This window comes from Bufo gargarizans, chromosome 5, assembly GCF_014858855.1.
Source record: "Bufo gargarizans isolate SCDJY-AF-19 chromosome 5, ASM1485885v1, whole genome shotgun sequence".
NCBI lineage: Eukaryota > Metazoa > Chordata > Amphibia > Anura > Bufonidae > Bufo > Bufo gargarizans.
Window position 1 is genome coordinate 388337461 of NC_058084.1, and position 16775 is coordinate 388354235.

The following is a 16775-nucleotide window of genomic DNA, read 5'->3' on the forward strand; positions in this document are numbered from 1 at the left end:
GATCTCCTCCACAGTATGGGGAGGAGTGATCACTAATGCCATCGCTCACCCCCACAGTGAATCATCGTTTGTCAGCAGCAAAGCGTGATTAGACTGGACGATCTGCTGCTGGCAAATGACGATTTCTCAAAGTGAGCCAACTAATAGTTGGTATAGAGTCAGAGAAAAGGGTCTATCCCTGCACCACATTTATCCTCCAGGCTGAGCCCCTGTGATACATCTGGTGCAGGTCTAGTCGGCTCTTCTAAGCGTACTCCATCTACAGGATTGGTAAATCTCGGCCATTTTGAATACAAACTTTGCCGGTATCACTTTGCTTTATAATCAGATTTCCTATTTGGTTTTGATTGGCCACTCGTCTGCTTTTTGTCTTGAGAAATCCCACTGTATATTGCAGCTCTGTGGTGAGTTATCAAATGCCAGAGCACAATCATTTAACCATTTATAAACCAATAATTGTATGCATGTTTACTGGCTTACCCAAACAGTTAGAAGCATCCACTTGTTCCTTTAAGAAATCCACACACATTCTCTTGACTGGTTCTATCTGGTATTGATTCGCTGCGTCTAACAACGACTGGACATTGTTGCTATTTACAGAAATTCTATAATGTAAAAAAAAAAAAATCTGCTGATTATAATTAAATGTGGCATTAAAAAGTGTTGTACAATGTCATTTAAAATCTTAGATAAGCACCCCCCCTCCATGTTGGCTAAAATAAAAAGTGATGTTATACACACACCTCTTTCATCAGCGCCATGCTACAGGTTTGCTATATGTTTTAGGCTACTTTCACACTTGCGGCAGGACTGATCCGGCAGGCTGGTCTCCCTGTCGGATCCGTCCTTACGCTGTTTCGCCGGACCTCCGCTCCGTCCCCATTGACTATAATGGGGGCGGGGGCGGCGCTCCAGCGCAGTACGGCAGTTCGCGGTCAGAGACCGCCGGACTAAAAAGTCGGACATGCAGGACTTTTAGTCCGGCGGCTTTTCGCCGTGCACTGCCGTACTGCGCCGGAGCGCCGCCCCCATTATAGTCAATGGGGACAGAGCGGCGGTCCGGCAAAACAGCGGAAGGACGGATCCGACAGGGAGACCAGCCTGCCGGATCCGTCCTGCCGCAAGTGTGAAAAGTAGCTTTAGACACTTTTGCCGTTTTGAAGTTTCTAACAAGGAGGCAAATAATTGCCCTATTTAAGCCAAGAAAAATGGTCTAAAAATTATCTAGCAGATCTATCAACAGCGTGCACCACTGAAAAATTTGGCACATCTTCTGCCTATCTCGTTTAGGTTCATGGTCTCTTATTGTTAGGGTTCATCCAGACGAACGTAAGGGTTCAGCTCCTGTGCTGCAGACCGCAAATAGCAGTCCACACTGCACGGGTACTGGTCGTGTGAAATCCGTGCTGTGGATGCGGACACATTGACTTGAATGGATCTGTGCTATGAAGTGCTTCTGTGGGCTTTCAGATCCGTGCCTCTGCACCGCAGAAGACAGGACCTATCTTTTGCAGTGCAGAAGCACGGATCTGAGAGCCCACAGAAGCGCTTCATTGCGTTCCCTGGGCTTCTGATCCGTGCCTCCATTACGCAAAAGATAGGACATGTCCTATCTTTTACTGTATTTTGCGGAACGCAGAGCTGTTCAAGTCAATGGGTCCACATCTGCAGCTCATTTTGCACACAGCCTGTGCGAGTATATTGCAGACCCGCTGTTTGCGGTCCGCAATACGGGCACAGAGCCCCTACTGTCGTGTAAATGGGCCCTTAGCCTGTATTAATAAATCTACCCAACTTTATCTGAGTATTATTGCAAAGAGGTGTATTACCACATGCCCACTTAGTGGCATATTGTAATTGGATTGAAGCTGCATGAAAAATGGGGGTCATTTATCAAATTGGTGTAAAGTAGAACTGGCTTATTTGCCCATAGCAACCAATCAGATTCCTCCTATTATTTTCCAAAGAAGCTGTCCAAAATGAAAGGTGAAATCTGATTGGTTGCTACGGGCACCTAAGCCAGTTCTACTTTACACCAGTTTTGATAAATGACCCCCAATGTTTATATCCATTGTGTTACAGACAATTATTTCTATATAGGAGTGTTGCACAGTTACAGGAGTGTTAGTATATGTAGCAAACAAATGCAAAAGCAACATGTCCATAGGAAACACTACTTTAAATTAAGAAACCAGTAATATGCCCTAATAAAACTAAAGGAGCAATTGCATCCACTAAACCAGGCATCCTCAAACTGCGGCCCTCCAGCTGTTGTAAAACTACAACTCCCACAATGTCCTGCTGTAGGCTGATACCTGTAGGCTGTTCGGGCATGCTGGGAGTTGTAGTTTTGCAACAGCTGGAGGGCCGGAGTTTGAGGATGCCTGCACTAAACAGTTCCCTGATGTGCAGTTAGGAGGACCGAAATCCATTTTTGTGCAGTGTATACTTTATCCTTTAGATGTCAGAACTTCTGCTCCAGTGACAAAATGTTGATGATATGCGACAGGGAACAGGGTAGTCATTCCTGGAAGCTCCCTATTTACACCCCTCTGCCCTGGTTGTTTCATTTTATAGTCTTCCCTGTGTTGTCACAAAAATGGCCACCAGCTTCTAAGACTACCTATTGGAAGTTTGAGACACTCCCCCCTCTGCTCCTGGACAGCGTCCAATCAGCATTGCCTCCAGGGCTTTGTCAGAACAAAAAGCGTCGAAAGACGCTGCAGAGGAGCGATTGACACAGCACTGAGGGCAGCAACAGGAGTTCCGCCGGGAACGCAAGGGAGATGGCCATTTCTAAAAGGTATTTTTTAGTCATTGGCTACAGGCACAATTATGATCTCGTTTTAAAGCTAAAATCTATGCTTTTAAACAAGACCATGGCATTCACCCTGCTACATTGCAAGATACAGCTCACTCTCAGAAAAAGGTTCCAGTGAGAGCTGCAATACTTGCAGCCTTCACTCCTGGTCTGATTTCTAATAATAATAAATCCTACCTATTACTGTGATCTTTGCCTTGTTTAAAACTTAGATTCCATTGACACAAAAAAATAATAATAATACATACATGTATAATTATTTAACGGAGCTTCTCAGAGTTTCTGCAGGTTTTTACATTTGAAGCCAAGCCTACTGTACGTCTTGAAAAAAGCATACTTGCCTTCTCCACGCTGCTCCGTTTCAGCTCCCTGATGCTCAGTAGTGACAAGTTCCCCAGTGGCAAGTGTTCCAGCAGCGACAAAACCACTTGTAGACACATCACTGCTGAGGCCATTCAATGGCTACAGCACCACACAAGACCCCGTCCAACCAGAAGTTTTCCGATGAGTATTGGAAGACTACTGAAGACAGCCAGGGAGCTGAATCGGAGCAGTGAGGAGTTTTTTTTTTCCCCCAACAGCTACAGCAGACATGACTTCAAATTTAAAATTGGACAAAAACTTGGAAAATTACATTTTATTTTATATCTGTAAAGAATAAATCAAGGCAACTGGACTTACTGTAGATTTCTTGAAAACGTTTCACTTTGCCTTGATTTATTCTTTACAGATATATCATGACCTGGATAAATGAGAACCTTCACAGTCATTTTATTTTATAATCATATATCTCATATCTAAAAATGAGTTTCTGTCTGTCTATCTGTTCTTTATGAGGGACCAAACGACTGGAGCAATCTTCATCAAATTTGGCACACAGGTACATCAGGTGTCCGGGAAGGTTTTATACCAGATCTCAGTTCTCTAAGAGGTAACGTCCCTGAGATATTCCCCCCAAAAAAATTACCTGCATTAGCAAATACAAGCCTGCAAGTCTCTCTCTTCATATCCCAACTGCCATACACACGGTCACATGTCTCTTATGAGCCAATAGAAGCTCACAGGCCCTTAGGCCCCCTTCACACGAGCATGACGGATTAGGTCCGGATGCGTTCAGGGTGCGTTCAGTGAAACTCGCACCATTTTGCAAGCAAATTCAGTCAGTCAGTTTTGTCTGCGATTGTGTTATGTTGTTCATTTTTTTCTGCGCGGGTGCAATGTGTTTTGATGCGTTTTTCACGTGCGTGATAAAAAACGGAAGGTTTACAAACAACATCTCTTAGCAACCATCAGTGAAAAACACATCGCACCCGCACTTGCTTGCGGATGCATGAGTTTTTCATGCATTGCCATTCACTTCTATGGGGCCAGGGCTGCGTGAAAAAAGCAGAATATAGAACATGCTGCGATTTTCATGCAACGCAGAAGTGATGCGTGAAAAACAACTCTCATGTACACTGCCCCATTGAAATGAATGGGTCTGGATTCAGTGCGGGTGCTATGCGTTCACGTCACACATTGCACCCGCGTGGAAAACTCACTCGTGTGAAAGGGGCCTTAGGCCCCTTTCACACGGGCGATTTTTCCGTGCGGGTGCGATCCGTGCGGCGAACGTATGGCACCCGCACTAAATCCTGACCCATTAATTTCTATGGGGCTGTGCACATGAGCGATGTTTTTAACGCATCACTTGTGCGTTCAGTTGAAATCGCAGCATGCTCTATATTGTCCGATTTCAACGTGACGCAGGCCCCATAGAAATGAATGGGGTGTGTGAAAATCGGATGGCATCCGCAAGCAAGTACGGATGCCGTGCGATTTGCACGCACGGTTGCTAGGAGACGATCGGGATGGAGACCCGATCATTATTATTTTCCCTTATAACATAGTTATAAGGGAAAATAATAGCATTCTGAATACAGAATGCATAGTAAACCAGCGCTAGAGGGGTTAAAAAAAAATAAAAAAAAATTTAACTCACCTTAGTCCACTTGATCGCGAAGTCGGCATCTCCTTGTGTCTCCTCTGCGCTGAGCAGCTGAACAGGACCTGGGGTGAGCTGCTCCATTAAATATCGCTTAAGGACCTTCGATGACGTCACTCTGGTCATCACATGGTCTTTTACCATGGTGAATCACCATGGTAAATGATCATGTGACGTACCATGTGATGACTGGAGTGACGTCATCGAAGGTCCTTAACCTGTATTTAATGGAGCAGCTCACCCCAGGTCCTGTTCAACTTCAGCGCAGAGGAGACACAAGGAGATGCCGGGCTTCGCGAGCAAGTGGACTAAGGTGAGTTAAATTATTTTTTATTTTTTTTAACCCCTCTAGCGCTGGTTTACTATGCATTCTGTATTCAGAATGCTATTATTTTCCCTTATAACCATGTTATAAGGGAAAATAATACAATCTTCAGAACACCAATCCCAAGCCCGAACTTCTATGAAGAAGTTCGGGTTTGGGTACCAAACATGCGCGATTTTTCTCACGCGAGTGCAACGCATGACATTGTTTTGCCCTCGCGCAGAAAAAATCACGCATTTTCCCGCAACGCACCCGGCTCTTATCCGGGCAAAAAAACTGACGCCCGTGTGAAAGAGGCCTTAGTCTCCACATACACACAGTTTTACTGCAGGTTTCCATAACAATCCAGCCATTTTTCTTCACTGCTGTAGGTCAGCTTTAGGCTAGGGCTGCACGACACACAGGGCACAACTGCACTGCTACATGTGTCGCACGACATTGATGTCGGACGAAAATTTTTATAATGACAGTCTATGGTGTTGCACTGTAACATGTGACAGGACATGCTGCGACTGCGATGCAACAGTCACAGAAAAATCCATCTTGGGTGGATTTTTTGCGAATTTCGTGTCGCAGCATGTCGCAGTGTGACACCATAGCCTATCATTATAAAAAATTTTGAGCCCAAATGTCACGCGACACAGGTCGTTGTGTAGCTCTAGCATTAAAGGGCAGCTGCTGTGGAGGTCACTATTAAAGGGGCGGGCACTGTAGAGGTCACTGTTAAAGGGGCGGGGTGCTGTAGAGGTCACTGTTACGGGGAATACTGTTGATATCTTTTAACGACACACAGAAACATTAAATGAAACATACCCGTACAAAGCCTGGTCCTTCTGCTAGTGTGTAATATATAGATATATATATATTTATTTATTATTATTTTTTTTTTCTCATATTCAACTACCGTATTTATATATCTAGAGACAGAGAGAGCACAGTCAGTACCTGGCAGTGTATGCAAATTCCACAAGCTGTTCGATAATGTCAGGTTCTGCATCTTTCAGCTCCACCTCATAGGACTTTGATTCAATCATGTTTGCTAATAAAAAAGACAAATATGTAAATCTATTTCAATATATTCATGTGTGAGATTAAGAGAAACAATAGACAGTGTAATGTCTTTCCGTCTGCAGCTGCTGTTCTCCTATTACAGGCCCATATGGTGTCTTTTCCCAAGCTACTCACTGCAGGGCATGCTTATTATGTAAATGGATACAATGCCATGGCTGACTTCACAATAGTGGGCAGGAATAAAGGAAAAGCAAGGGTGATATAGGATGTGACGGGTGTATGGGGGACAATGAGGTTACTGGAAATGGTCACGTAGTGGTGTAAACTTACTGGTAAACATAAGGTTAAAAAAATGACTTGCAGCTGCCAAGACTACACGGTGAGCTGGGATTTTTCGATCTTGCACCATAAGGACAACATCACACAAGGTTTTCTGGAAGAAAAGTACCAAGAATAATAAGCACAATAATAGATAATCCTTATAGAGGCAATTTTCTGTAAAACACACAATGAAGGATTAAGTGATTGTCCCAAATAATGACAAACCTGCATTTACAAAACGGAATATGTAGATGACAAATTCTGAGTGGACCTTAGGGTACTTTCACACTTGCGGCAGAGGATTCCGGCAATCCGGATGCAAACTGATGGCATTTGTCAGACGGAGCCGGATCCGTCTGACAAATGCATTGAAATTCCGGATCAGTCTCTCCGGAAAAACGGATCTGGGATTAATTTTTTTTGTAATATTAAAAAGGTCTGCGCATGCGCAGACTGGAAAGCCGGATGCGTTTTGCCAGAACACTTAATGCTGGATCTGGCACTAATACACTTAAATGTAAATGCCGGATCCGGCATTCCGGCAAGTGATCAGTATTTTTAGCCAGAGAGAAAACTGCAGCATGCTGCGGTATTTTCTCCATCCAAAAAAACATAAGAGGGACTGAACTGGTGCACCCTGAACGGAATGCTCTCCATTCAGAATGCACTAGGATAAAACTGATCAGTTTTTTTCCGGTATTGAGCCCCGAGGACGGAACTCATTACTGAAAAACAAAAACGCTAGTGTGAAAGTACCCTTAAAGGGGTTGTCCCATGAATAATGTGCTACAGTTTTCAAACCAGCACCTGGAACTGAATATTTTATAAACTGCAAATAATTAAAAATGTATTATAGCGATTCAATAAAATGTATCTGTATAGCGCCACCTGCTGTTTGCTCTTTTTTTTCTGTCCTGCTCAATGAGATAGAAGCACATGCTCAGTTCTATCTTCAAGTGCTACAAGCTAAAGCAGACAGGAGCTGAGACAGGACACTCCCCCTAAAATGCCAGCTTGAAATAAATCTAGCAGAATAATTGGATTGATGAATGAGGAGATCTCAGGTCCCATGTGAGGTACAGGGCAGATTCTAGCTTTGTTAGACAGAGGTTGTCATGTACTATATGATGTCAGATTTTCATATCTTTTTTTTATGTTAACCCCTTTAAGGCACGCTTGTGAAGCTGAAATACACTGGAAACGTATTGGATGAGCACACAACAATGCGGCACTGTTCACACTAACCTTACGACTTTTATAATGGAAGCTATGATACTGTGAATGATTCATTGTATGATGGTGACTGAAAGACCACACCAACTGATAACGTGGTCAAGGTTTCATGGTCCTGAAAACCGAGCTGAACGCTGTGCTAGCCTTCCCGTCAACAGTAAAGAGAACCAACGGACATTGCCTGTTCACAGTAGTGTGCAAACGGCATCAGGCCTAGGAGCTAGTTCAGATACAGCTCTTGCTAAAAAGAAGCCTTAACATTTCTTGACGAGGGGATTTTAAGTTTTTTACGTCTTGCTAGAGCCATAACTTTTTTTTTTTTTCTCACATTTTTTTTTTATTTTTATTTTTTTGCAGGACAAGTTGTACTTTCTAAGGCCACCATTTAATATTGCAATGGATATAGTGGGGGAAAAAATCCAAATGGGGTGGAATAAAAATAAAAATAAATGCCACAGTTTTACAAGATTTTTTATTTACGGAGTTCGCTATGCAGTAAAACTGACTTGTGCTCTTCATTCTACAGGTCAGTACGAATCCAGCGATACCACAAATGTATAATTTTTATTGGGTTTTGACTTGAAAAATCTTTTTTTTTTTTCTCTTGTCATTTTCTGAGCACAACCTTTTTGTAGTTAAGTGTGCGGAGCTGTGTGAGGGCTCATTTTCTGTGGGGTGATCAGCCAATTTGATCCTTTTTTTCCCGTTTTGCCTTTTTCCACATGGGATAAATATTTTATATATATTTATAGTTTGATAATACGGGCGTTTTTGCAAGCAGCGATACCCATGATGTGTATTTATTTATTTTCATTTTGGGGAAGGGGTGATTTGAATTTTTTTTATTTTTCTTTATTTTCAAAACTTTTTTTTTACACTTTTCTATAGTTCCCATAGGGAACTATAACAAGCAATCATTGAATTAGGGGAGTCGGAGCTAGGGATCGACCGATATAGATTTTTTTTTAGAGCCGATACCGATAATCTGTGAACTTTCAGGCCGATAATTTATACCGATATTTTATATCTTATATATTATATTAGTTGGTAGTCACTGAGGTGGTGGAAATTTGCATTTGGCACTAGTATATTATAAATGTAAATTATAAATTAATAAAGCCCAATTTATAAATTTACATTTATAATATACTAGTGCCAAATGCCAACTTCCACGCCATCCCCCTCAACACTGACTTTATTAACCCCTATCAGACCTTTATTAAACCCATCAGACCTCAGATGAATAAAATAAAAATCTCCTCACCTCTCCTGCGCCGCAGCTCCTCTTAATCTCCGAGTCTCACTCCCCTGTGTTCTTTGGCCCGCGCTTCAGGCCATAGTGGGCGCACTACTTCCTGACGCCTTCTGCGCTTCTTCCCCGCTCCCGGCACCCGATGCATACTAGTGCGCGCTTTCATAATGGAAGCGCTCACTAGTATTCGCTTTACACGCATTATCGGTATAATCGGCAAGGTTAGATGCCGATAATATACAAAATCCTGAATATCGGTACTTCCGATAATCGGTCGATTCCTTGTCAGAGCATACCCGGAAGTGTGCGCTTCTGGTATTTCAGATCCTGTGGTCAGGTTTCACCACTGCATCAGAGAGCTTAAAATGTCCGATCGGCAATAGCGCCAGTCGCGACATTAGCTGCAGATGCCTGCTGTATGAAACAGCAGGCACCCGGTTGCTATTGCTCCCACTCTGTTCAGGAGTGGGAGCCATCTTTAGACCTGACATGTGAAGTACTAATGATTCACAGGTTTGGAAAGGGTTAAATTGCATCTGTCATACCAGGTGACTTTTCAGAATAAGCTGTAATGTTAGTGCAAATGAAGAGCAACACTACAACATATGACCACTATATGCCTTGTATTCTGCATTCTTCCCTGAGCTAGTGAGTAGTGACCAGCTGCTACGATGTCTCCCATACACAGCACATAGCTAAAAGAGGAGATAAGACACTCAGAATGTTCCTTCTCTCCAAGTCTATAATTTTACACTGGGTAACATACTCCCAAATATAAGGCCAATCGTAACTATTCCCAGGAGGGAATAAAGGGAGCTAAAACTTAATGTTTAATGAATATGAATTTAAAAAAAAGCTACGTTACAAACAAGGAATTATACATGCAAAGACTGATAGACAGCAACCCGACTGGGGCCAAAACAACAATAGGATGGTACCCGATTTGCAACACATGAAAAGGAATGTTTTCACCAAACAGTAGATGCAGGTGGACTAGGTGCTCCAGGAGATTTTCACAGGCACCCCGGATTGGTCACAGGTTGTCTAGATCCACTGGATATGATGGACAGGAGTACCACTCAATGAAAAGATGCCAAAATATATTGGCTGTAGTGTAGATGGAGGTCAGGAGCGTCTCACCCTAAATAACCTTGTCCAGGGATGGGGTCTAGCAAAGCACTGCCTACCTACACAGAGCACTTTCCCAGATAGGGGCGACCCCGTCCAGATACCTGTCCTTGTACCCGGGCGGAATCCCTAATAAGCCCTTTACGCAAGTAAGCTCCCGATTTCACGTTTCGCTCAACATGAACTCATCAGGGGAGTAATACGGAATAGGGTAAAGCAAAATTTAGGTTAAGACGTTAAGTATATAATGGTCCTAAGGCAAATGCGCCATTAAGTAAGCAGGTGGGCACGAGGACCTACAGTGGCATCAAAACAAAAGGGGGGGGGGATACTATATATCCCTAAGGCTCAGTCTAGACTAGTGCCCTGGACTGGCCTGACCTGGGGGCCAAAACCTAGGCGCACCAGTGGGTGAACATGCTAGGGTTAAAATCTGGCCCTGGACAAATTGGTGCCCTCAGGTGGGAGATACAAATCTGGCTGTCAGCAGAGGTAAATGCCCAGTAGCGAGCTTTAAAAAACTGCGGTCCATGCGCCGTATTCCCTGACCCGCCCACCTGATCATGTGACGTGCGTTGCATGGAATACAGCGCAAAGCAATGCCGCGCTCCACCGCGCGTGCGGCACACCCAGGGGGCGGCATAAGTAAACAAAGGAAGGCGTCCTAGATGCCTAGCAACCAGGACTCTCCGGGCGAAGCCGGAGCTCCTTAGCTGCTGCTGAGGCACACACATACAGTCATGTGAAAAAATTAGGACACCCTTTGAAAGCATGTGGTTTTTTGTAACATTTTTAATAAAAGGTTATTTCATCTCCGTTTCAACAATACAGAGAGATTAAAGTAATCCAACTAAACAAAGAAAACTGAAGAAAAGTCTTTTCAAGATCTTCTGTAAATGTCATTCTACAAAAATGCCTATTCTAACTGAGGAAAAAGATAGGACACCCTTGCCCCTAATAGCGAGTGTTACCTCCTTTGGCTGAAATAACTGCAGTGAGACGGTTCTTGTAGCCATCTACCAGTCTTCGACATCGGTCTGAGGAAATTTTACCCCACTCCTCAATGCAGAACTTTTTCAGCTGTGAGATGTTTGAGGGGTTTCTTGCACGTACAGCCCTTTTCAAGTCACCCCACAGCATCTCAATGGGATTCAAATCTGGACTTTGACTTAGGCCATTCCAGGACTCTCCATTTCTTCTTTTTCAGCCAATCTTTGGTTGATTTACTAGTATGTTTTGGGTCATTGTCATGTTGCATGGTCCAGTTCCGCTTCAGCTTTAATTTTCTAACTGATGGTCTCACATGTTCTTCAAGCACCTTCTGATACACAGTAGAATTCATCGTGGATTCTATGATGGTGAGCTGACCAGGTCCTGCTGCAGCAAAGCAGCCCCAAACCATGACACTTCCACCTCCATGCTTCACAGTTGGTATGAGGTTCTTTTCTTGGAATGCTGTGTTTGGTTTACGCCAAACATGTCCTCTGCTGTTGTGTCCAAATAATTCAATTTTGGACTCATCTGTCCAAAGAACATTATTCCAGAAGTCCTGGTCTTTGTCAACTTTATCTCTGGCAAATGTCAGTCTGGCCTCGATGTTTCTCTTGGAAAGCAAAGGTTTCCTCCTTGCACACCTCCCATGCAAGTTAAACTTGTACAGTCTCTTTCTGATTGTAGAGGCATGTACTTCTACATCAACAGTAGCCAGAGCCTGCTGTAGTTCTCGAGATGACACTTTAGGGTTTTTGGAGACCTCTTTTAGCATCTTGCGGTCTGCTCTTGGGGTGAACTTGCTGGGGCGACCAGTCCTGGGCATGTTGGCAGTTGTTTTGAAAGCCCTCCACTTGTAGACTATCTTCCGGACAGTGGAATGGCTGATTTCAAAATCTTTTGAGATCTTTTTAAATCCCTTCCCAGACTCATAGGCTGCTACAATCTTTTTTCTGAAGTCCTCTGACAGCTCTTTTGCTCTCACCATGGTGCTCACTCTCACTTCAACAGTCAGGAGCACACCAAACTAAATGTCTGAGGTTTAAATAGGGCAAGCCTCATTCAACATGCAGAGTAACGATCTACTAATTATGTGCACCTGGTGTGATATACCTGTGTGAGATCTGAGCCAATTTAAGAGGGAATACATGTGAGGGTGTCCTATCTTTTTCCTCAGTTAGAATAGGCATTTTTTTAGAATGACATTTACAGAGGATCTTGAAAAGACTTTTCTTCAGTTTTCTTTGTTTAGTTGGATTACTTTAATCTCTCTGTATTGTTGAAACGGAGATGAAATAACCTTTTATTAAAAATGTTACAAAAAACCACATGCTTTCAAAGGGTGTCCTAATTTTTTCACATGACTAAGTGTGCCCTATGGTATCAATATAGGTATCAACCGAGTTTGTTTGGCAATAGCTTATTCACAAGGTCAGTGCATGTTATAGGGTCAATGTATTCTACAAGATGTATGAATGCAAGCTCTGCTCCTATAAAAAAAAAACAAAAAAAAAAAACAAACATACACTTGTATAAGGATTGGTATTGGCAGTTATGGAATGACACAGATAGTATGGTTCAAGGGTCAAATGAAGCAGCTAAAATTGAGCTGCTCATTTAGACCGAGTGGAGCCATAGTTTTGAGATAATAGATCCAGCGAGTCTCACGCAGGAGAATGTCGCGGTCCCAGTTACCTCCCCGCCAGGGGGAAGTACTCTATCAATTCCCATAAAGCACACCCGAGCTTTACCATTGTGGTGAGTAAAGATATGATTGGCGACTGGTGTATCTTTAGCTTTAGATATATCATTAAGAATATTAGGGGTGCACCGAAATGAAAATTCTGGTCCGAAACCGAAAATTCAGGATACCCCTTGACCGAAACCGAAACTGCCTTTTTGCCCAAATACTTTTAAAAGACCCCCCACCCCATAACAGTGCCATCCACAGACCCCCCCACCTCATAACAGTGCCATCCACAGACCCCCCCACCCACCCCATAACAGTGCCATCCACAGACCCCCACCCACCCCATAACAGTGCCATCCACAGACCCCCCCACCTCATAACAGTGCCATCCACAGACCCCCCACCCACCCCATAACAGTGCCATCCACAGACCCCCCACCTCATAACAGTGCCATCCACAGACCCCCACCCACCCCATAACAGTGCCATCCACAGACCCCCACCCCATAACAGTGCCATCCACAGCCCCCCCCCCATTGTACAATTAATAGAAAATAGCGGGGAGGGACTGGGAGGAGGAGCTGGGGGCCGGTGCGTTCACTGTGCTCCGGCCCCCAGCTCCAGTAGTTATAAAATGTTGTACAATTAATAAGCATTCTATTCATGAGGCCCCCTCTGCAGTATTACATTCAATACAGCCACATCATACTCACAGGGCTGTCATCTTAATGCTGGCCGGCCGGGCAGAGGAGCGGCAGCGTCACAACTGACGTCATGTGCCCGGCCTACTTTCTGAATGAAGGAGGCGGCGCAGGCATGTGACGTCAGTCGTGACGCTGCCGCTCGTCTGCCCGGCCGGCCAGCACAGCCCTGTGAGTAGGATGTGGCTGTATTGAATGTAATACTGCAGAGGGGGGCCTCATGAATAGAATGCTTATTAATTGTACAACATTTTATAACTACTGGAGCTGGGGGCCGGAGCACAGTGAACGCACCGGCCCCCAGCTCCTCCTCCCAGTCCCTCCCCGCTATTTCCGGCCGATATGTAAAAATATCGGCAGAAACAGATTAGGTGCATTTTCGGCCGATATTTTCGGCCGCCGAAATTTCGGTGCACCCCTAATTAAGATGTTCGTAAATTCTCCTGTGGAACTTGCGGATGATCTTAAAGTACTCCTTGCCACACTCGCAAGTTAAGCGGTAGATGACCCAGCGAGTTCTGCAATTGATGTAATGGTGAATGGTGTAATCCTTCCCTGTGATATTACTCCGGAAGGTTTTACCAGTCTGCAAGTGGCTCAGGCAATGCAGCCACTACATCTGTAGCAGCCTTTAATGTTTATCTGTAGCCACATGCGCCCGGCAGAGGATGGGGGTATATATATTCACTGGACACCAGCTTGTCACGGAGACTACGCCCTCGGCGATAAGTGAGGTGCGGGTAATCCCCTACAACCTCCCGCAAGTCTGGATCCATTGTGAGAATACCCCAATTTCTGTGCACAACTTCACAAATCTCACTAGTCTCTCTATCATAAGTGGTGATTAGGCGGATTAACTTAGGGGTCTATACGTTAGCAGGTCTAGGGGCCAGAAGATTACTCCTATCCTCCTGCAGTGCTGATCTGAACGCCCCTCTTAAGACCTTGTCCAGGTACCCCCGCTGGTGAAACCTAGTACGCAAGTCATCTGCTTGTTTGATAAATTCCCGTTTTGTGGAACAGTTAGTCTTGAGTCGTAGTTTTCAGGGGAAAGGGATAGCTACTCTCCCACCTGAGCAGTGTATTGGTGGAAGTTGGTTTCCTATATACCGATGTATCTAATTCGCCTTCCTTGGTTTTAGTAATCAGTACATCAAGGAAAGGCAAGTCACCTCATTAGTCTCAGATGTGAAGTGTAACCCGATGCGATTATCATTGAGCCCTTCCACTAGGGATTTGAAAGAGACAGCGTCACTGTTCCAGATGATAAAAATATCATCAATGCAGCGCGCCCACAGTCCCACTGGCTCTATAGTGTTGGAGCGTTCCTCTGTAAAGACGGAGGGTTTCTCTTCCCACCAGCCCAGGAACAAATCAGAATACGATGGGGCACGAGGACTCCCAATCGCGGTGCCCCTGAGCTGGTAAATACATTTCTGGTCAGTGTGAATTCCAATAGGCGGAGGACAAAAAGATTGTGGGCGAAGTACTGACATCCCCGAGTCTGCAAGAAATGATCAACTGCTTTAATCCCCAAGGAATGTGAAATGCTGGAATATAAAGCTTCAACATCAATACTTGCAAGTAGACTATCCTTTTCTACAAAAATCCCTTCCAGACGCTTCAATAAGTCTGTGGTGTCGCGGGTATAGGATGGGTGTGCCGTCACAAAGGGGGATAAAATCTGATCAATATAGACCCCCATGTTTTGACAGGGAAATTCCACCCCAGACATTATTGGGGCAACCCTTAAGGGGATTAGTCCCTTTGTGTAATTTCGGGAGGCAGTAGAAGGTAGACATACGGGGATAGGATGGGAATAAAAAGTTGTAATTCTCCTCAGTAATAAGCTGTGAGAGTTTGGCCTCATCCAAAATGCTTTTAAGCTCGCGCCTAAAATCATCTGTAGGGTCCCGGGGCAATATTTCATAAGTTAATGGATCATGAAGTAGAGATTCGCACATAACTCTGTATTGATCGTGATCAATGACCACCGTATTATCCCCCATATTTGAGGGTTTAATTATTATAGACCGGACGCTTTCAAGGTTTAAAATGGTGGTGGTCTGGGCACGATCAAGATTAGAGAAGAGAGAGGGCCGTAATTCCTCAATGTGAAACCATATCAAGAAAGACATCAACACAGGATAGCTCAGCTGTGGTGGGTGGCATTTTATTGATCTTTGATTTTAAATCTGTGAAAGGACCCATGCCTTCCTGATGTTCTGATTCCCTTTCAAGATCATAAAGTAAGCGTACATCAGATAAAATGTCCATAGGGATACCAAGGTTGTGACACTGTCTCCTCTACTGGTGTTTAAAGTATTTGTGCCAGCAAAGCTTGCGAGCAAAGAGGTTAAAGTCCTTGATAATATCGAATGTATTAAAATAAGGGGTGGGCACAAATGAGAGGCCTAGTTCGAGCACACAGGTTTCAATAGCACTAAGGGGGCGGGAAGACAAATTGACTACCTGGGGTCCTAGGGGTTTTGAGAAGGAAGGGGGCCTGAGTACGGTTGCGCAGCAGATAAACTGGAGATGGGTTGAGTTGGATCTGGTTCTGGACTGTTCCCCCTAAAAAAAGTCTGTCCCTCCCTCTTAGTCCTCCTCTTCCATGTTAAAAGCACCTCCAGGGATATCAAATTTATTACACACTTTGTGTCATCTGCAAACAGGCAAACCTTACGTATCAAACAAATTGGAGTCAAGCATATTCCCTTTCCCAACCTCATTTTCTGATTGTAGCTTATTTATTTCATTTACCTGGTTATGAGGACAGCTGCTTTTAAAAGGGGAACCCATCACCTTCCAAATGCAGTGCAATTTGCAGGCAGTATGCCATAAAGCAGAATGAGCTAAACAGACTGATATACAGATTGTTTGAAAAGATTTAGTAAAACTAACATTTTATTCATTTAAAGGTCCGTTCATACAACAGTTTGCGTTTTGCGGATCCATGGTTTGTGGTCTGCAAAAAAAGAGACACCAGCAGACATCGCAGTGTGGACTTCAACGAGTCTACAATCCGCAAGATGCGTCAGAGAATGTCCGCATGGGCCAGGAAGCACACCGAAGGGCATTCGTGCATTATCCAGGCCCACTCATTTATGTGGACAGCAAAACACTGTACAACACTGAGCATTCCCCAGACTTGAACCCAATTGAGCACCTGTGGGACCACCTTGATCGTCAGGTTCGCTCTATGGATCCTTTCCTACACACTCTCCAGAAGTTGTGGGATGCTCTGCAGTCAGCATGGCTCTAGATACCTATGACAACTACCAGGACTATACTGTGTCACTCCCAGTCTACTGTCCAT

General features: G+C 44.2%; 1 protein-coding gene across 1 annotated transcript in view; it reads right to left on the bottom strand.

The window, feature by feature from the left end:
- The window catches only part of KLHL7 (kelch like family member 7), a 63007-nt gene that overhangs the window by 34003 nt on the left and 12229 nt on the right, over positions 1–16775 (bottom strand). Inside the window, exons 2-4 of the mRNA XM_044293222.1 lie at positions 6472–6574; positions 6076–6169; positions 481–605 (exon numbers count right to left, since the gene is read on the bottom strand). Coding sequence (XP_044149157.1) covers positions 481–605; positions 6076–6169; positions 6472–6574 — 322 coding nt within the window. The remainder of the gene's footprint in view (positions 1–480; positions 606–6075; positions 6170–6471; positions 6575–16775) is intronic.